Source organism: Drosophila persimilis, unplaced genomic scaffold, assembly GCF_003286085.1.
Source record: "Drosophila persimilis strain 14011-0111.01,24,50 unplaced genomic scaffold, DperRS2 tig00000002-arrow-pilon, whole genome shotgun sequence".
Lineage (NCBI taxonomy): Eukaryota > Metazoa > Arthropoda > Insecta > Diptera > Drosophilidae > Drosophila > Drosophila persimilis.
This window is the reverse complement of record NW_020825289.1, coordinates 7906029-7926788: the sequence shown is the minus strand read 5'-3', so window position 1 is coordinate 7926788 and position 20760 is coordinate 7906029. Positions and strand designations below refer to the sequence as shown.

The window sequence follows — 20760 nt, the reverse complement described above, 5'->3', positions numbered from 1 at the left end:
GTATATTTTTGAGGACGAACTAAACTAAAACAGACCAGTGCTGCAAGATTTTGAGAGTCACTATAAGCTAGATTGAAGAATAAAATTAAGCTAGAATAAGCTAAAAATAAATCAATAATTAAAGTAATGACATGATTTTTTCCACTTATTTTTGTCATGGCCGAGTGCTTAGCAAAGTACACAAAAAACCGCAAACAAATCGTAAAAAATACTACAATTACAAAAATCAAAAAACAAATTGTTTTGTACTAAATGATTTTTAGCCAAAATAAGCTAAATGAAATTTTAAATAAGCTAGATCTCATTATTTTTCAAGCTACTTGGTTTTAAAATAAGCCAAATCTAGCTTTAAATAAGCTGAAATGGCAGCACTGAATAAGACATCCCAGCAATTAGTTTAGGAAAATAATGTTTAATTTATTGCTGTGCAGAAGAAAATAAAGCGACGCGATGTTCTCCATGTGCAAGCAAACCCACCCCGCCACGTCGGTGGAGTTCGCCATCTCGTGCCGGTTCTTCAACAACCTCGAGGAGAACCTCGTTGTGGCCGGCGCCAACATGCTGAAGGTGTACCGCATCTCGCCGAATGTGGAGGCGGGGCAGCGCCAGAAGCTCAATCCCAACGAGATGCGCATTGCCCCGAAGATGCGGCTCGAGTGCCTGGCCACATACTTCCTCTACGGCAATGTGATGTCTCTGCAGTGCGTCTCCCTGGCGGGCGCAATGCAGGATGCTCTCCTGGTTAGCTTCAAGGATGCGAAGCTGTCGGTGCTGCAGCACGATCCGGACACATACGCCCTGAAGACACTATCGCTGCACTACTTCGAGGAGGAGGACATCCGGGGTGGCTGGACGGGTCGCTACTTTGTGCCGGTGGTGCGCGTGGACCCGGACGCCCGCTGTGCTGTCATGCTGGTCTACGGCAAACGACTGGTGGTGCTGCCCTTCCGCAAGGACAACAGCCTGGACGAGATCGAGCTGACGGACGTGAAGCCCTTCAAGAAGGCACCCACAGCAATGGTCTCGAGGACGCCCATCATGGCGTCCTACCTGATAACCCTCAAAGAACTGGACGAGAAGATTGACAACGTCCTGGATATACAGTTCCTGCACGGCTACTACGAGCCTACGCTTCTGATCCTCTATGAACCGGTGCGCACCTGCTCGGGCCGCATAAAAGTACGCTCGGACACCTGCGTCTTGGTGGCCATCTCCCTGAACATTCAGCAGCGCGTCCATCCGATTATATGGACAGTGAATAGTCTGCCCTTCGACTGCTTCCAGGTGTGTTCCCCCAACAGCATAATTTGGGCCGAAATTTAATCTCCAGCTCTTTGCTCCAATCCCCCAGGTTTATCCGATTCAGAAGCCCATTGGCGGCTGTCTGGTGATGACTGTGAATGCCGTGATCTACCTCAACCAGAGTGTACCGCCGTATGGGGTCAGCCTGAACAGCTCGGCGGACAACAGCACCAGCTTCCCCCTCAAGCCCCAGGATGGTGTGCGGATAAGCCTGGATTGCGCCAATTTCGCCTTCATTGATGTGGACAAACTGGTTATCTCGCTGCGCACGGGCGAGCTCTATGTGCTGACTCTCTGCGTGGACTCCATGCGGACTGTGAGGAATTTCCACTTTCACAAAGCGGCCGCCAGTGTCCTGACCAGCTGCATTTGCGTCTGCCACTCGGAGTACATTTTCCTGGGTTCTCGGTTGGGCAATTCCCTGTTGCTGCACTTCACCGAAGAGGATCAGAGCACGGTCATCACGCTGGATGTGGATGCGGAACAACAAGCAGAGCAGCAGCAACAGAAGCAGCAGCGGGTGCAGGAGGATCAGGACATCGAGGAGGTTTACGATGTGGACCAAATTGAATTGGCTCCCCCTCAAGCCAAGTCCCGACGGATAGAAGACGAGGAACTGGAGGTGTGTAGGACAGCGATTAAGCGATTTCCCTTGGAATTATCCTCTGACTTGTATTCCTTTAGGTCTATGGCTCGGGGGCCAAGGCTTCGGTTCTCCAGCTGCGCAAATTCATCTTCGAGGTCTGCGACAGCCTCATCAATGTGGCGCCCATCAATTACATGTGCGCCGGCGAGCGCGTGGAGTTCGAGGAGGATGGGACCACGCTGCGACCGCATGCGGAGAACCTGCATGACCTGAAGATCGAGCTGGTGGCCGCCACAGGGCACAGTAAAAACGGTGCCCTCTCCGTCTTTGTGAACTGCATCAATCCGCAGATCATCACCAGCTTCGAGCTGGACGGCTGCCTGGACGTGTGGACGGTGTTCGACGATGCCACAAAGAAGACCTCGCGGCACGATCAGCACGATTTCATGCTGCTCTCGCAGAGCAACTCCACCCTGGTCCTGCAGACCGGGCAGGAGATCAATGAGATTGAGAATACCGGATTCACGGTGAATCAGGCCACCATATTTGTGGGCAATCTCGGCCAGCAGCGGTTCATTGTTCAGGTGAGTAACACAGCCAGCCAGCCTGTCTGCCACTCCTCATGCAAGTCCCCTGTTTCCTCTGCAGGTTACCACACGCCATGTGCGTCTGCTGCAGGGCACTCGCCTCATCCAGAACGTGCCCATCGATGTGGGCTCGCCGGTGGTGCAGGTGGCCATAGCCGATCCCTATGTGTGCCTGCGTATGCTGAACGGCCAGGTGATCACACTGGCACTGCGCGAGACGCGCGGCTCGCCCCGACTGGCTATCAACAAGCACACGATCACCAGCTCGCCCGCCGTCGTGGCCATCGCCGCGTACAAGGATCTGTCGGGCCTGTTCACGGTCAAGTCGGACGATGTGCTCAATCTGACGGGGGGCACGGGCAGCGGCTTTGGCCACAGCTTCGGGGGCTACATGAAGGCGGAACCCAACATGAAGGTGGAGGATGAGGAGGACCTGCTGTACGGCGATGCCGGGAATGCCTTCAAGATCAACAGCATGGCGGTCCTGGCCCAGCAATCGAAGCAGAAGAACTCGGACTGGTGGCGCCGCCTCCTGGTGCAGGCAAAGCCCAGCTACTGGCTGGTGGTATCCCGCAAGAGTGGAACCCTCGAGATCTACTCGATGCCAGATATGAAGCTCGTCTACCACATCAATGATGTGGGCAACGGGGCCATGGTCCTCTCGGATGCCCTGGAGTTCGTTTCGCTCTCATCCAGCACGCAGGAGAACTCCAAGGTGGGCATTGTCCAGTCCTGTATGCCGCAGCACGCCAACTCCCCGCTGCCCCTCGAACTGAGTCTGGTGGGGCTCGGGCTCAATGGAGAGCGGCCCGTGCTGATGGTGCGCACCCGCGTGGAGCTGCTCATTTATCAGGTGTTCAGGTATCCCAAGGGCAACCTGAAGATCCGCTTCCGCAAGCTGGAGCAGCTGAATCTGCTGGATCAGCAGCCCTCGCACATAGAGCTCGAGGAGAACGACGAAGAGGAGGAGCTGGAGTCCTACAACATGCAACCGAAGTACGTCCAAAAGCTGCGGCCCTTCTCCAACGTTGGAGGTTTGGCTGGGATCATGGTCTGTGGCGTGAACCCCTGCTTTGTCTTCCTTACCGCCCGCGGCGAACTCCGCATCCACCGCCTGCAGGGCAACGGCGACGTCCGCAGCTTCGCTGCCTTCAACAACGTGAACATACCCAATGGATTCCTGTACTTTGACACCACCTTCGAGCTGAAGATCTCCGTGCTGCCCAGCTACCTGAGCTACGACTCCGTCTGGCCCGTGCGCAAGGTGCCGCTGCGGTGCACGCCCCGTCAGCTGGTGTACCACCGCGAGAATCGGGTCTACTGCCTGATCACGCAGACGGAGGAGCCGATGACCAAGTACTACCGCTTCAACGGGGAGGACAAGGAGCTGTCCGAGGAGAGCCGCGGCGAGCGGTTCATCTATCCGAATGGCTCGCAGTTCGAGATGGTTCTCATCTCGCCCGAGACCTGGGAGATTGTGCCGGACGCCTCCATTCGCTTCGAGCCGTGGGAGCATGTGACGGCCTTCAAGATCGTGAAGCTGTCGTACGAGGGCACGCGATCGGGTCTCAAGGAGTACCTCTGCATCGGCACCAACTTCAACTACAGCGAGGACATCACCAGCCGCGGCAACATCCACATCTACGACATCATCGAGGTGGTGCCCGAGCCGGGCAAGCCCATGACCAAGTTCAAGCTGAAGGAGGTCTTCAAGAAGGAGCAAAAAGGCCCCGTCTCGGCCATATCGGATGTGCTGGGCTTCCTGGTCACCGGGCTGGGCCAGAAGATTTACATCTGGCAGCTGCGGGACGGCGATCTCATCGGCGTGGCCTTCATCGACACCAACATCTATGTCCACCAGATCATCACCGTCAAGTCGCTGATCTTCATAGCGGACGTGTACAAGTCGATCAGTCTGCTGCGCTTCCAGGAGGAGCACCGCACCCTCTCGCTGGCCTCGCGTGACTTCAATCCCCTCGAGGTGTACGGCATCGAGTTTATGGTGGACAACAGCAATCTGGGCTTCCTGGTGACGGACGCTGAGCGCAACCTGATTGTCTACATGTATCAGCCGGAGGCCAGGGAATCTCTCGGCGGCCAAAAGCTCATCCGCAAGGCAGACTACCATCTGGGGCAGGTGGTGAATACCATGTTCCGGGTGCAATGCCATCAGCGGGGCGTGCACCAGCGACAGCCCTTCCTCTACGAGAACAAACACTTTGTCGTCTATGGCACCTTGGATGGGGGTCTTGGCTACTGTCTGCCGCTTCCGGAGAAGGTCTACCGCCGCTTCCTTATGCTGCAGAACGTCCTGCTCTCGTACCAGGACCACTTGTGCGGCCTCAATCCCAAAGAGTTCCGCACGCTGAAGTCGTTCAAAAAGCAGGGCCTCAACCCCTCGCGTTGCATCATCGATGGCGACCTGATCTGGTCCTATCGCCTGCTTCCCAACTCCGATCGCAATGAGGTGGCCAAGAAGATTGGCACGCGGACCGAGGAGATTCTGTCCGATCTGCTGGAGATCGAACGCTTGTCTGGTGTTTTCTAGATACGATATTTGATAATCATGTCTAAAGTTGTAAAGTTTAGTCCTTAGTCTTATATCTAGTTATGTTACGAGGTTTATCAGTTGTAATTCCAGTTCTCGACCCACATATAAACCACAAAACAAAGTATTTTGTTAAGAATATTGATGGATTTTTTGTTCTATTTACTGCATATGTCTTGGTGCTGGATCGGATATATCCCACAGTTCGCATTTAAATTTAAATTTGAATTTTACGTTCACACGTGACTGGCAATGACACACGATATTTTTAGCATCGATATCTTTTAGAGATTTTATCGTAAAATATCCCAAATAAATCGAAATTCAAAAACGATTAGATTGATGTAAAGGGAGTGAAATACCAGTGTTTTCAATGGTAACACTTCTCCAATGATGATTTGGACCACCTCTCTTCCCTAAAAGCCAAAAGTTCCTTTATTTCTCAGGAATAGTTCCCATTTATCTTTAGCCGTAAAACAACATTCCTTTTCGTTAAATAAAACCGCGATTTCAATTAAGTTTCGACAGTTGGTCGGTCTTGCTGCTGGCGCTTCTTTATAGTTTTCTGTATATGTATAGTATATTATAATATAAAGATATATATGCAAGTATATGTATACTAGATTATTCATTGTATAAACTAACAACATCATCATCATTATCATCATCATCAGTAACCATCGTATCAGTATCAGTTAGACAAAACTAATGTGCAGCGGCGGCGGCACCCGCTACTAATGGGTCCGTCCGCTTGCACTTGTCGTTCGAAGAAAATACAAACTTTTCAATCGAAGATCATCGCGAAATAATGAAAAAAGAACTTATGAGGAAAAACATGTCAAAGAAGGAAGGGATGTGTAGTCTGTGGTGTGTGGTGGGTGGTGCAGCTTGCGCCTCACTGCCCAAGTGGTACTCTGTAGATGGTAGTTCTGCCTTCAGATGCCTCCAAGATGGCAAATTCTTGGCCTGTTTATTATGGTCTATCTTTCGTTGTGGATGCGCTCCCTTGGATCCAGTCCGCGGATTTGTGTGTGTGTTGTGTGGGTTTATGCGGAATACGAACTGATTTATATGTATATATATAAGTATGTGTACGTAGTGGTGGTTCTCGACTCGTCATCTCCCTCTCCCCGTCGTTCGCTGTGGCGGCGCCTCCCTGCGCTAGCCCTCGATCTGGGAGCGCAGACGGGGCCGGGGCAGGTCCCCAAACACAGCCTCTCCATGGACACTCTTGGTCAGCGCCTGAATGCTGGCCGCTATATCGATGTTGTCCAAACCCTGTCGAAAGATTACATATGTGAATGCACTTCCATCTCTTTTGCGACTGAGGGATCTTACCTCCTCGCAGCCCAACGCAAAGTTGTTGTTATTGTTGGCGACTGCTGCCCGCTCCGCAAGCGTCGAGTTGGGCATCTCGATGGGCAGACTCCTGGCAAAGTTCATCAGCTGGGCCTGCGTCGGACGTCCAGCCCGTCCCACGGGTATGGAAACGGAGCTATCCAGATCCAGGGCATCTAAGGAGAGACAAGACACATTTCAGTCACTGACAAATACCGATCCCTGCTGCTTACTCACCCTCCGCCTCATCGGCTGTATCGGCCTCGTCCAGATCATCGACCATCCCGTTCTGCATTGGCTGGATGCTGTGCACCCGCTGGTACATCAGGGTGTGTGGATATCCGGATTGCACGGGTACGGGCACTGGCTGCGGCACCGTATACTCCTCTACATCCTCCAGGTCGAACAGGCAGTCATCAGCATCGTCCTCCCCGTTCGCAGTGACTCCTCGTCCTCCTCCGCCGCCGTGTGTGGCAAGCAGGTGTGGGGCAACTGCCACCGACGACTGCTGCTGCTGTTGCTGCTGTCTGAAAGTGGGACTGTTGCCGACGCTCATCGGCGTGGCTTCTGGCGTGGCGGGCGGCGTATCGAAGTTGGACATCTTCCTCAATCTGACGCTGGCCATCGAGGAGGCGGCACTGGACAATGGCTGCAGCTGGGGCTGCGATGGCTGTGAGGGTTGCTGCTGCTGCTGCTGGTTCAACGCCAGGAAGTTGGGGGGATGGTTGAGGGTGGTGGTGGGCGTGGTGGGGTTGCTAAGCTCCCGGCGGCTGCTTATCGTATTCCGACGCCTGGCACCGGCTGCACTGGGCAGCCAATTGCCGGTCACCTCCAGGGCGGGGGTCATGCCCCTATCGAGAAGCTCTGCCACATGCTCCGGCACCTGCCGGATGTGGTGCATCAACTGGGCGCAGTCCTGGTCCGCCTTCTCCCGGAAGCTCTTCAGCAGCTCGAACTCCGTTCCCGCATACCGCTCGATGCGCTCGTTCGTCTTTTTGATCTCCTCCTGCAGGCGCGCCTGCTTGTTGGCCAGCAGCTGTCGCAGGCGCTGCTGCTTCATGTCCAGCGGATTGCCCGCCAGCGAGCCAATGCTGAGGCTCGATGACGAGGCGGCCATGCCCGTGGCCGGTGGTGGCGGGGAGAGGACACCGCTGATCATGACCAGCAGATCGAACGTCTCCGAATATGACTTGAGGCCGCGTCGCTGGGCAAGCTCCTCGCCGTTGCTCAGCAGCGTGCTGTTGATGAGGTATTGGTTGGGCGTGGCCCCCGCCACGGCTCCAGCTCCGGCTCCGGCTGTGAGGCGCTTGGCGCACAGCACATCCTTGCAATTGATGCAGATACTCAGCTGCCAGCTCTCTCCGCCCGCATCGAGCGTGAGGCCGAAGAGCAGTTCGCGCTGATTGATCACGTTTACGGTGAGGTCTGGAATGGGTCCATAAGCCTGTGCAGAATAGAACAGAACCGAAGGAGAGGAGAGGAACAGAGAAGGGTATTATTATAAGAGATTAGTCATTGATTCAGGTGGAGGTGATAAGGTGATAAGACTCTGGTCGGTCGGTAGCTCGGTCAATGCCTGATAAGAGGCCATAACACTTTCCCCATTCGTTCCCCAATGTTGCAAGCCAAGCCATTATCTGCTGCTTCCGCTCCTTCTACCTCCAAGAACAACTACTCTTTCTCTGCTGTATACTTTTTATTGGATTGGCACACCAGCACCCCCCAGCCACCCCCTCCGCATCCATCCACACAGTAGTTCAAGTGCAAATTTGTCAATTATGTTCCCAGTGGAAGAGAAGTGAAGTCAAGGGCTTATCATCGAACAGAACACACAACAAGCAGTGGAGCAGATGGAACAAGTCAACAGCAAACAATTAGGGGAATGCTTAAATGCTGTCACTACCCTCTGACACCCACCAAGACGAATCCACCCACGGAAAAAAACAAACAAAAAACAGACTACTCGTATTCGATATTGACAGTCATGCTGATGGGCAGAATGATACACTGATATTACAATTGATATCAATAGATATACTCGTAAATGGAACGCAGAGGATGTTTCCAATTTCGTCTTACAAACTATGGAAGAGTGGTTGTCAGCGAAAGCTATCATAGAAGATAACAAAAGTAAAAAAAACAATAAATGGTGACCCCGACAAATGGTGAATCCAGACATTTTCGCCTTAGCCAAATATTCACAGAATCAAATCTATAACCCACCAAATACAGGTTTGTGATCCAAGCAAGATGAAGATAAGTTCTGCATAGATTAAAAGTATTTCAACAAATGGTGACCCCGCCAAGTGTCCTCCATAGACGGCAGAGCAGAATACCAGAAGAACGGAATTTATCCAATGCGTAAATAAAACCCTATCCCGTTCTATCACTGTTGTATACATGAGTTTGTGCCGTAATTCCCGCATATATTTTGATCGTCGCGCACGTGTTTGACAGCTGACAGGAACCGAGCACTCTTTATAGACGTGTTCTGCTAAATTCGACACTTGAATTCCGTGAAACAGAAGAGAGAACCGAACCAGAGCCGGTTGGAGGAGCGTAACAGAATTAAATTGAATTAAGTTATAGAATGCAAACGTCGGCACAAATCAAATGACAATGTTGCCATTCAGGTCCGCCACCGTGGTGGTGTAGGGGGGGTGGAACCAGTGTGTTCTCGTTGCATGCACTCTCCTAGATTGTCATTTCCATCATCATCATCATCATCGTCATTGTCATCAGGTGAAATTGAATGCATAAACAAGCGACAAGTGTTGTCTTTATTTTTATGGAAACATTCTCGCACTGCTATTACTACATTTTGTATTTTTATGAACCAGCGCAATGTTACCCCAGTGGGAGTGGGGGGGGGCGACATTTGAAAAATGACACATTTTACGAACCTAACGATGCCCAGGGCACTCTGCATTTGTCCATCTCCCCCCCCTGTTCGGAATGTTCTTACGGTGTGGTCACACTCACGCCTCTCCCACCACAGGGCAGCGTCCAGTGTCTGCACATCACTTGAATGTTTATTGTTTACCCTCTCTGCCGTAATATCTTATCGTACTGTACAATATTTGTCCAGAAAAAAAAAAACACACACAACAAATGACAATGCAAATGCATTATTGTCAAGTGTTTGGGTGTTTTTCTGTTTTCTGCTGTCAAACGCATAAATATATTTATGGGCCCCTGGGGCTTATTAGCTCAGCGTCGAGTCGCGCTATTTTACGACTGTTTTTGTTGTTGAGTGCGTGTCTCCCGCAATACTGGATACCCTGTACATATGTAGTAGCACTTAGGAGGTATTATGGTATATACCATAGAAAAGCAGATAAGATTGTGGGGTGATTGCAAAAGATGGCCTTCTGATTGATCTCTTAATTACACAAGAGGATATTGTAAGATCCCCAGTGCTTCCAGGGTAAGTGCAATACTCCATCGATTCTACTTCATTCTTTCTGGGCTTTTTTTTCTCTCTACCTCATTTACAGTTTTTATGACTGTTGTTCTTGTTCTTGATTCTGTGTAGCCTCGTCCGGCCCACATTATCTTCCGACGTCGTCAGAGTTGTAAAATGTTGAGCACTCTCCCTCTCCCACTTGCACCTACGTGTCGCCCCCCGTCCATATCGTCTGATATTTGTAGAAGGCGGCTAGGCTAACACATTTTCTAGGGCCTCTTCCGCTCCCGCTCTCCCTCTCCCTCTCTCTGTATTTTGCAATATGCAAAATGTCAATGACTCTTCTTTTAGCAATTGTTCTGCTGCAGCGGCATACACACGTAGGCTCTCTTTTGATACCCAGCTTGAAGAGGGGGTATTACGATTTGGTTCAGATGTTTGCACACAAGAAGAGATTTACAATTACTACACAAACGACGTGAGATATAGAGAATGCGATGACTGGAAAGAGGCAAAGAGTGAGAGAGTGGCAAAAAAAAAGGCACTGGAAAGTCGGCGGGAGATAATTTTTGTACCTTTTTGTTTAGTTTAGGGTATCACACGCTTCGACTCTCGCATTTGGCAGGCCTCTCTCATCTCTTGCCTGCTTAATTAACTGTAAATGCTGCACGAGAGAGAGTCAGCAAGAGGCAGAGAGAGAGAGAGAGAAACAATGATAAAGAGACAACAGACAGACGGCGGCACAGTGGGTTCGAATTGGAATTGGCTGCTAATTGAAATTAAATGAATACACAGTGGCTGCCAATTATGCTGCGGCGCCCCCGAACGTTGCACGAACTAATTAAATACCCATTTACGCCCGACATTGACATATGACTATATATTTAATGGATCCATTTGATTAATTGTAATCACATCAACAAAATAAACACACCGAATCTCAAAATGAAATATTAATAAATAAAACGTAGTCCGAGAGAGAGAGACGGAGACTCTGAGAGGAAGGAACGCGACAAAAAGCACGTAACGACAGCCGCACGCTGCCGGAATATCGGAAATCAATATAAATTGCATGGAATCGCACTCGAAAGCGCGACAACTGAATAATATATGTATGGAGGAGTATGCATATGGCCTGGGGCACTGCCCAGCGAGAATCAGTTTGCAAATTGTCTAAACTGTCGGATTCGCTGTCAAACTGTCAACGAGAGCTGTGCGTGATATTCGACATGGATACCCACACACCTCTATATATTGCTCAGCGATTTTATCAGATAAACTAATGGGCTAGAAACTACTCGTGTGTATGTAGCCCGCATGCCTCATCCTTTAGAATGTGTTCTTGGCATTTAATTCTTTAAATTATGACTCGTACAAACGGCAATATTTTTAAGAGATACCCGTTATACTGGTTTTAAAAATTCTACTTCTAGCCAACGTATTATATCACAACATCAAAACGTTTCCATAAATGTTGTTCTTTCCCACAGGAAGCAGTCCCGCCCGCACGTGCCGGCTGTTAGTCTGCTGTTAAGCTAACAGTGTGCGCAGATCTTGTGCTCTCAGTGTGGCTGATTGGCTGTTAACACTGTTGGCTGTTAACAGTGGCTGTTAAATAACTATTTTTGCTGTCATTAAAAAGTTGCGCACTTGAATTGTAGTTGTTATTCTGCGGCTGCTGGGACAGAGACCGAAACAATTGAAATTCATATCAATGCATACTCGACTCGTGTGTTCCCCGAGCCCCAGCACATGTCGAGCCTCGTCCCCCGCTCTGGCCTGTCTGGCAGGCAGGCAGGCAGGCCTTACACAACACAATCATAAAACAAACAACTTTTAGATATGCATGTGTCTGTAATCATTTATCACATTTTTGCACATTTCTGCATAATGAATGTGTTGTTGTTGTTGGGCTGTGACTATTATTGGTATGGCTCTGGATCTGGCTGTTTGTAATTTGACTGCCTGGCATTAATTATGGCCAGACGATACTCGACACCGACGGACACTCGCATTTTCCTAATGGGTCTTGGGTCTCGTATTGTATGCAAATTCGATTCGCTTCGATTTGGATTGGGAAAATGGAGGATTACTGCTGTAACCGAAAGCTTCTTCACAAACGAAGAGCGAATGCAAATATAGAGGGAGCGCATAGAAGAGAGAGATAGACAGTGGCAGTGAGAGTGAGAGTACCGATAGATAGATTGATAGAATTGATAGATAAACTGCTCGGAAAATGTGTTAACACCTACCCCGATAATTACCAATCAATCAGTCCATCAATCATGCTTTCCCCCCACCGTAAAAAAAAGAAGTAATATCCGCTGGCGACTGACGCATTTCCCTTTGTTTTGTTTTCCATTTCAGTTTCTATTTTCATTGAATTTTGCTTCTTCTTGTTTTTTGCGCACAAGAAGAAGGGAGACAGAGAGACGAGAAACCGAAAGACCGAAACTCAGCCAAAAAGAAAATAAGTTGTAAACAAATCAACTGGCAAAAGAAACTACGAAAATAATCTTTTATAGATTTGGCTGCCGCTTGTTGTTTGCTTTGACTTTTGGATCGCCCAGAGGGGGGGTGGGTGGGGTTCGCGGGGTGCTCTCTTTAGAGACCCACCAACCCCCCGCCCCCCTTTGCCAATGTTGGACCATTATCATAAACAACTTTTAGACAGCTGGGGACACGCGCAAGCGGGGTGTGGCTCGTTTTTCGGATTCGCTCTTTTCGGATTACCAATTGCCAATTTGTTTTATTTCTCGCCCTCCCTGCTCTACTGCTCTGGGTTCTGTGCTCATTTGTGATCTCAAAATTTTCCATTGGGTTTCGTTATTTGTTATCTGGTAGACCTTTGCGGAGGGGTCCCTAGTAGAGGGCTGTTATAGGAGTAGGCATTGGGCATTGTATGCCAACATCTGCACAGGCAACAATTGGCATACATATAATCTTGGACGATTCTATCATTCGGGGTACCATACCTTTTCAGATTCTCACTCTCTCCCAGTGGCAGTCTCTGATATCTTCTTCTCTTCTTCTCTTCTGGTTCCCGTCCGGTGGGTGGTGACTCACTTGAATTAAGCCCCAAACTTAAGCCCAACTCAATTCCATGTAACGACCGACATGCCGTCATTTCTTAGGCTTACTTGATTACCAAAACATGTTTGTCATGGGACGGACATGACGACGGGTGCCATACGCGATTGCGGCGCAGAGGGGGAGAGTCTTCTGGCCCTGCTACAAGATTTGAGGGATTAGTATTGTTACGGTATTTGAAGCAGGTCAAGAAAATAGAATACAATACAACTTTGTGGGGAATTAGTATTTTTTATCTATGGAAAGTTTTGCGGCCAAAGATAAATGTTCACATATGAGGCATTATCGTAAATCCCAAACTCTAGTTTAATGCCTCTAGCCTAAATCAATTAATGATCGAACTACATACATATGAACATATATAACGAATAGGATACGATTGATTGTTATTCCCATTCCGACTTTCTAAACCAATTAAGGCTTCCTCCCCAACTCCTCTAAGCACTTTCCTAATCAAAATGTTTCCTATCTACAACAGCAACAAAAAATATCATTCAATGTCGTTTGAAAACAAAATCTGATAAGGCACAAAACCCAAACAAGCTCCGCGTCAGAGCCCCAGACGATACCCGCAACAGCCAATGGCCTGAAACTCTGAATGCAATCAAGAGCAAGAGAGAGAGAGAGAGAGAGCGAGAGACGGCAGAGCTTTGGAAAACGTGCACACGTGAAAGCCCTTTGGGAGGAGGTGCTTTGAGAGAGCAAGAGAGGGGCGAAAGCTAGTGCGAGAGGTGAGTAAACGATTCAAGGCTCGACTGGCCGGCTGGCTGCCTCTAACAGTAAATTAAGCGCAACAATGTTTGCTTGCGGCTGGCAGGGGTGTGCTGTGGCTGTGGCTTTTGCTTTTTCTGTTATCAAAAAACTTTGACAAACAAATTTTTGTTGCCGTGTGTTGTTTACCTACCCGGCAGGCAGGGCCGGTCGCCGGTCTACGGCTGTACGGCTGTACGGTTGTACGGCTGTACGGTTGTGGTCTGGCGGCGTGCGAGTAGACTCCGCTCAAATTTAATAAACAAATAGCCAAGATGGCGTCGGACGACAGCCTACCCTGTGGGTCTGCTGTTAATTGTTAGTTTACTCGCACAGACACACGCACATACACGCATATATGTACATATGTATGTATTCTTATAAATAAATGAGATCATCTGAAGTTGACATTTCAGTGTGCGCCTGTAATTGCCTTTGGACTATTTTTGGAGCTACCGAAATGGATTGTGATAAGCCTCGATTATCTACTATGCCTTGGGCTCTATAAATAGCTATTGATCTAGTTAGAATTGTCAAGAACTAGAATTGATAAGGAAAAATAGTACAAATACAGCTGCAAAGTGAGAAGAATAGAAGTCCCGAAAAAATTCCATTCTTCTGGGGTATTTCCCCAGTAGCTGCATCTCCCAAAACGGGCACTCCTAAATTTTCTGCTCCTTCAGGTGGATCTGAACAAAATTGAGATGTGTTACCGTGATGAATGTTTATCCCATGCCAACAAATCTCTGACCACACATTTGACACACATTTTGTTGCTTGTTTTTTTTTTTGTTTGTTTGTTGGTTTGCAAATATTTATGCGCAGCCGGCATTTAATTGGATGGCAGGGAGGGGTCTGCAGGGAGAGAAGAAAGATATTAACCCCTCGCCAAAATACAAAAATCACGCCAAGTAAACGTGAGCGACCGACAATAAACCAACAACAATAATCAACCCCCAACCCCAAAGAGAATCCCAACCCTCTTCACTCTATCTCTCTCCCTCTCACACACAACAGAACCGCAGCGCACACGCAAAATAAAATATTCGCGTAGAATATTTGAAAATTCTACGTTGTGTTCTGCGCCAAAGAGGTGCTTTTTTTTGTTGTTGTTCATTTAGTTTCTATTTTTAGCCAAGCACACAGTTTCTCAATTCGAGAATTTATAGTTTTGTTTACACTGGGGTGCAATGGCTGCCCTGACAGAGTTTACAAGGCCTGCCCCGCCAGTGCCACACACTCTCTCACACACACACACACACACACACTCCTTCTGAGCGCCAAAAGGTTGAAAGTTTAACAGCGTCTTGACACGCTCATTAAACGGCCTGCGAGTGTCACTGCATTGGCAACATTGGTGCGGTCCAGTGTGTACATACAATGTACATATATGTTTACTATATTTCAGTGAGTTTATACATACATACATATGTATGTAAAGATTGACTGCTGCCGCATTCAAGGTTAAACTTGTCAAAGATTAACATTGGTTTTCAATTAAGCGACACGCGCGCTCTCTCCAAGGGGGGCAGAGGGAGTGGGGTGGCTGGCTCTGATTCGAGCAGGAAGGAAGCAGCACCAGGCACCCCCCAGCAGTGACTCTCGAACTGTGACCTGTCTCTACATACATATGCTTTGTATCCTGCTCTCTGCAACATATTTCTTACACTGTCAACAGGATTTAGTAGCACTAACATTATCTTTTGCAAGCTGATTTGCCGACACTTTGCTCATGCCCCTCGCCCGCTTATCAGCTAGGAATTACTATTATTATTTCACAGAAACCAGTAGAAATTCTCAGACCATCCCGCACACTCGAGAGAGCACTTTACATGTGATAATGCCTATTTATAAAGCCGCGCCTTACATTATCCCCGCACACTTATAGGCATATAGTATAGTCATGACTGATTGATAACTTGTGCCTTATAGTAAATTAATAAAACAAAAAAACTTGGTTATTGTTTTTTTTTTTTATTTGGTTTATTTTGTTGATTGTAGTTTTCACGTAGTCAGTGGGTTGGAAAAGGGTTTTCGGTTTCGTCGGTCTAAAAATAAACACTGCATTAGCATATGAATGCATCTGGGGGACTGTTGAATTTGTTTTGATCAAAAAACTCGTTTTTGTTTTTCTTTTTGAAGAATGATTTTTACTGAACATTTGCAAAGTAAAGGGCTATACTCGTAAAACCACAGACGAAAAACAACACCAAACCATACAAAAATAGAAAACAAGAAAAAGAGGCAACGAAACGTTTAATACCCTTTGCATATCCATCCATCCATATTCATGGCAAATGTTCATCCCTATTTGGTTTTTTCAAACGATCGAACTTTCTCCATGATATTGTAGTAGTGATCCATTTTTGCAGGAAGGGGGGACGCGCTTTTGCAAACCTCTTATCATAATACTAATACCCTCTGTGTGGGTATCAAAAGGCAGAGTCTCACGACTGACGATAGACAAACGTCAGCAGAATCGCAGCGAGTGCATATGTGTGTGTGTGTGTTTGTGTGTGTCGAAGCTCTTTTACCGTTTGATAACCTAGAAACAGCTAGGTGTGTGTTCGTGTGCGTGTGTGTGCAAAAGAGAGAACGCGAGAGTCTGCGAGTCTAGCAAGTGGGCGCTGGACAATCGACAAATTGATAAGAGACGGGCGTGCAATCAAGCAGACGAAGAAGCAATTAGAAGGCGGACCGGGGAGGTTGGAACAGAAGTGAACACAACCGTTTGCCGCTCACAGTTCGTCTAAAACTGTGCGCCCCTTAAACATAGCCTCTCGTTTTACAGAGCGGTGGGTGATCGGCTATATCTTCTTTTACTCTCTTCCTTCAGGATGCTGTTAGCAGTCCTGCAAGGCATCTCAAACTGTATGTACAGCTTGCAGCCTCCCCGGGTACTCCACTCTCATTACAGGGAGCGCTCTCCTCTTCCATTGAGGACTTTCCCGACTGCTCTGCTCTAAGATCCTTGTTAATTCCACCCAAACTCCAGGCTCAGTGGCGGGTGAGCATATTACGATACAAATTAATCGTTAGTTCCTCTTGATTCTTGTGGCTTTTGGTGAATGGTGATTATCTCTTGAAACAACAAATTTAGTGTAGTATGCAACCTTGTAACTGCTCCCCACTTCACACACACACAGCACCATCCAGCACCATCTGCCATCAAAAAAAAAAGACACAAAAGTTGGACAAGTTTTTGGAAAAATATTTATGCATAAAATTGTGTATAATAAACATTTTACGCAGTCCCATGATGATTAGGAGAGGCCTACGCAGCTCTTGTATAGAGTGCGGTTGTGTGGGCCGAAGGGGGTGCGGCTAGCTGCCGGCCTGTCAACTGAGGGACCATCAAAATGCCCCAAAACCATCTCTTTCTCTGTCCCTTGCTGATCCCCCCGCAGTCCCATGGATACATATGACTCCCCCTCGCTGAGAGGGCGCCCAGTAGGCATAGTAGGCCCAGGGCACAGTGCCCGGTTTACCGAACACCAACGAACTAACGAATCTGATGAATACGACGAATCCGAATCCAAACCCCGGACCGGCCGCATTTGGAAATCTCAGAAACTTGTTTATCCAACAACACAGGCACACACACACACACACACAAGAGAGGGAGAGGGAGGGAGAGGAAAAAAAAACATTATAAACAAGTTTTTTGTTTTGTATTTTGGCTCTGCTGCCGTTGTTGTTCTTCCTCAGCCGCACCTCTGCCCCGCTTCCACACTGTCGCTCTCCTTATTCTCCACCCCATCCTCCACCTTCTTTTCGTCTTCTTCTTGCCTGCTCTTTGTGCTTTTTTACTTCTTTTGCTTGTGTGTTTTGTCGCTGGTTTCGTAATTTATTCTAAAAGCGTTCCGTTTTGGCTCTGTATAGGGGAATACATATGTACATCCATATGTACATACATACATATATCTATAGGCATACATATGCTGTGATATATACTATGTCTGTATATTTTAATATAAGTCATACCCTATAGATGTGTAAGAGTACCAATGACTTGATAAGGTTCTAATAATGTACATCGTATGACATTTTCGGACTTATGGATAGAGAATGTACATGTATTGCTGTATTCTATTGCTTGAAACTGTAACAAAAAACAGCTGATGACAGTTGACGTCAGCTGATGAACGTACCCGCTTATTAGTCATATAAGAATTATGATCTTTTGGATGTAAAACCCTGTTTAAGTTTTCAACAGTTTAAGTTTTATCTACATATGTAAGTGCATTTGTTATTCGGCATTTGCTTGACGATTTCTTGTTGTTCTCGCTTTTATTTTGTTTTGAGCTTTGAATTATTCAAAATAACACTTTTTGGTCTATTTGTCTCGACTCTGCCCATTATTATGATGATGGTTTTTGTTGGCTCTGATGTTGTTGTACGCCCCAGCGCTTTTGAAGTGGCTGCAGTACAAAAGCAACAACTACAAAGGCGAATATCAAACCGCAAGTCAATTTGGCATTAAAACAAATGCAAAACTCAAATTACATACACAATCTTGCGGTGGGCTGTGCAATGGGCGTGATTATAGAAAATACAAAATCAAATATTGATGGTTGAACAGAATCCTCCTCCTCCCACAATGAACCACTCTGGGGCGAGTGGTCCCTAAAGCTGCTCAAACTTGGGATCAGCTCAGTGGCTGTCAAAACGTGACAAGTGCTTACGGGGATGAAAAGGTGAGAGATAAAAGAGACAAGAAAAAGTGGGGATAGCAAGATTTAACCTTGAAAATTGTGGACAAGATGGTGGCTACAAAGAGCAAGAGAGATAGAGAGAAGGAGATAGAGGTTCTGCTTTGTTGAGGAAGAATAATAATCGAATGGAAAAATACAAATAAAATGAATAATAGTGTTTGGGGGTTAAGGTAAAATTAAACTTTCATTCAAGTGGTGGGGCAGACGGGGTTTTTAAACGCATACGCTTCATAATGAAATCAACAAATAAACAATAGAATTCCCGGAGAATAACATTCAAATGTTAAAATGTGGAACCGACTCCACTTAACCCGTCACAGCCCAGTCAGTCCCGGGTCCCACCCTTTGCGACGCCTTTGAGGGGGAAGTAACTGGAAAATGTGTATGAAATTATGCAAATTACTTACAAGAGAGGGCGTGACAAACGGAAAGCAAAAGCGCATAAATCATAAAAGGCACTACAAAAACCAAAAAAACAGAATATCCCAAGCGAAACAGAAGCAGAAGCTGACGCAGAGAACTAAAAATACCGTCGATCAGGAAGGAGGCGACAGAAAACGCGTATACAGGGTGTTCCAGGCACAAAACAGGTGCTGGGCCAAAGGAGAAAGATCGGCAAAGGAAATGCACTTGGACCGGCCTGCCAAAAACAGAAAATAAATTTGAAAAGGGATGGGATGCCATCATGCCTCACACCATATGTACATGTGTACATGTTTCTCATGGATGAAATGACCCTATTTCTTCTTCCCTTTCCATTTGCCTAGGCCTCTTCTATCCCATATTTATGCGTGTGTGTGTGTGTGGGTATGTTTGTGAGCACGATTGTGCGTGCCTCAAGAATAGGCAGCAAAGCAAAGAATAAGGCAAAGCAAACGCAAAGCCATAGAGGCCGGCACACAAAGCATAAAGAACGATAATACACACACACACACTCGCATTCAACATAGGCCCATTGTTATTGCTTATTTTTATGCTATGCTCGCTTACTCTCTCGTCTCCCTCTTTCCCATACTACCCACTCAATCAATACTGGAAAACACACGCAAGACCGATGCGTATATAGAATAAGTTCGGACTGAATGATAGTAATTGTAATTTCGATGGGATCCAACACTTACGTGCTTGAAGAAATCCATAAACTCCGTGTAGAATGGAAAATCTCTGGGGTACTTTTCCTGAAATACCTGCGACAACCGGGTCGACAGGACAGCACCGGCTTCAGCTTCGATTCCGGGCATCGGCGATGGAGACGCCGTTACGTCAAAGGAGCGGATGGGCTGCAGCTTGGACGAGGTGGCCACAAAATTCGAGCATTTGCACGAGATCGACATGATGGGGTTCTGGGATTATTGATAATGGTATCGCACTCTTATCTCTTCCTCTCTTTTTCGTTTGTCGGTACACTCGCGGCAGATCAAAGGAAGACGACGACACTCATTCAAATTGTTTGACAAACTTCTGACTGTTTCAAAGGACTCACGCGTCACTTCCCGTTTTGTATTGCGTGACACAAGGATTTCAATTTCTTTACTTTAGCAAATTAAGATAAAGCATTCGTGTGTTGATTCTTGAGCGTTGCAAAATTTATTTCGAGCGAAGTAGGGAAAAACAATCAATCGAACAGAACAGCCACAACCGACCCGTTCAATTTTTTTTCCGGACTCAGGGAGAAGAGCTATCGGTCTTATCGACAATCAGTAATATACCAAAATATACCGTAAATGTACTGACGAATTAAATTTCTATTATACATATTCCTCGATTTTGATATTCCGTCGAATATTTCTAGCTAGTTCGAACTTTCAGCCCTGCCCAAATAATTTTATCAGATTAATGAATCAATTCTCTACTTGAATGGCTTATTTTAAATACTTGACTTGTTTTCTTGCTACGGAGATTGCTGTTTTTCCTCCTCAACAATAATATATCGTCTCGCTATGATGAAAAAACGAACTTAGCCCACTTTAGCCCCCTCTTTAAATAGTTCAACTACTTCAGGTAAATGGCTGAAAATATTAACGATTCATTCCTCTGAACAGAAAAAAAAACAAGATATCTCTCATCTGAACTTCGCTAAAATTATTAAAATTTCATTGTTGTCTGTGGAATATTAAAATACCCCCTTGGCCTACAATGGGTTAATCGGTCCCCGTCAAGGATTGGAAACAATATTGCTCTATTTTTGTATTCGTTTCGGTCCGATCCGATTAATGAATCAAGATCAAACAAATAAAACGTAAGAGAAAAAACGTTCCTTTTGCCAAATTCTTGGTTTCCATTGCTAAATATCGTTGAGATACCTTTAAAACAGAGACTGACTAGAATCTGCATATATTGGAGGAGGTTCATTTCATGAACCATTTGCGGTTGGAGGCGGTGCTGGATGCCCCGAAGATGCCCCCGGCATATGTAGCAGATCGAGTTTCTCTTCTGGA

General features: G+C 47.0%; 2 protein-coding genes across 2 annotated transcripts; one reads left to right on the top strand and one right to left on the bottom strand.

The window, feature by feature from the left end:
- The first annotated feature begins 407 nt into the window (after window positions 1-407).
- LOC6590297 (cleavage and polyadenylation specificity factor subunit 1) lies at window positions 408-5162 on the top strand. Its single transcript, XM_002016122.2, has 4 exons — window positions 408-1284; window positions 1352-1924; window positions 1987-2472; window positions 2537-5162. Exons 1-4 carry the CDS (start codon window positions 451-453, stop codon window positions 5021-5023), a joined length of 4380 nt encoding a protein of 1459 aa, XP_002016158.1. The 5' UTR covers window positions 408-450; the 3' UTR covers window positions 5024-5162.
- Window positions 5163-5537: 375 nt separating this feature from the next.
- LOC6590296 lies at window positions 5538-19656 on the bottom strand. Its single transcript, XM_002016121.2, has 4 exons — window positions 19444-19656; window positions 6599-7805; window positions 6362-6537; window positions 5538-6301 (listed from the first exon to the last, which is right to left on the bottom strand). Exons 1-4 carry the CDS (start codon window positions 19654-19656, stop codon window positions 6185-6187), a joined length of 1713 nt encoding a protein of 570 aa, XP_002016157.1. The 3' UTR covers window positions 5538-6184.
- Between the last annotated feature and the right edge of the window lie 1104 nt (window positions 19657-20760).

What these genes read in the sequence shown, in the direction of transcription:
- LOC6590297 (XM_002016122.2), top strand. Translation starts at nt 451, where the DNA reads ATGTTCTCCATGTGCAAGCAAACCCACCCCGCCACGTCGGTGGAGTTC. An exon ending in TGCCCTTCGACTGCTTCCAG is followed by an intron (nt 1,285 to 1,351) that starts GTGTGTTCCCCC and finishes CCAATCCCCCAG; the next exon opens with GTTTATCCGATTCAGAAGCC. An exon ending in TAGAAGACGAGGAACTGGAG is followed by an intron (nt 1,925 to 1,986) that starts GTGTGTAGGACA and finishes GTATTCCTTTAG; the next exon opens with GTCTATGGCTCGGGGGCCAA.
- LOC6590296 (XM_002016121.2), bottom strand. Translation starts at nt 19,656, where the DNA reads ATGTCGATCTCGTGCAAATGCTCGAATTTTGTGGCCACCTCGTCCAAG. An exon ending in TACAGCCGATGAGGCGGAGG is followed by an intron (nt 6,538 to 6,598) that starts GTGAGTAAGCAG and finishes GTCTCTCCTTAG; the next exon opens with ATGCCCTGGATCTGGATAGC. An exon ending in TTGCGTTGGGCTGCGAGGAG is followed by an intron (nt 6,302 to 6,361) that starts GTAAGATCCCTC and finishes ATCTTTCGACAG; the next exon opens with GGTTTGGACAACATCGATAT.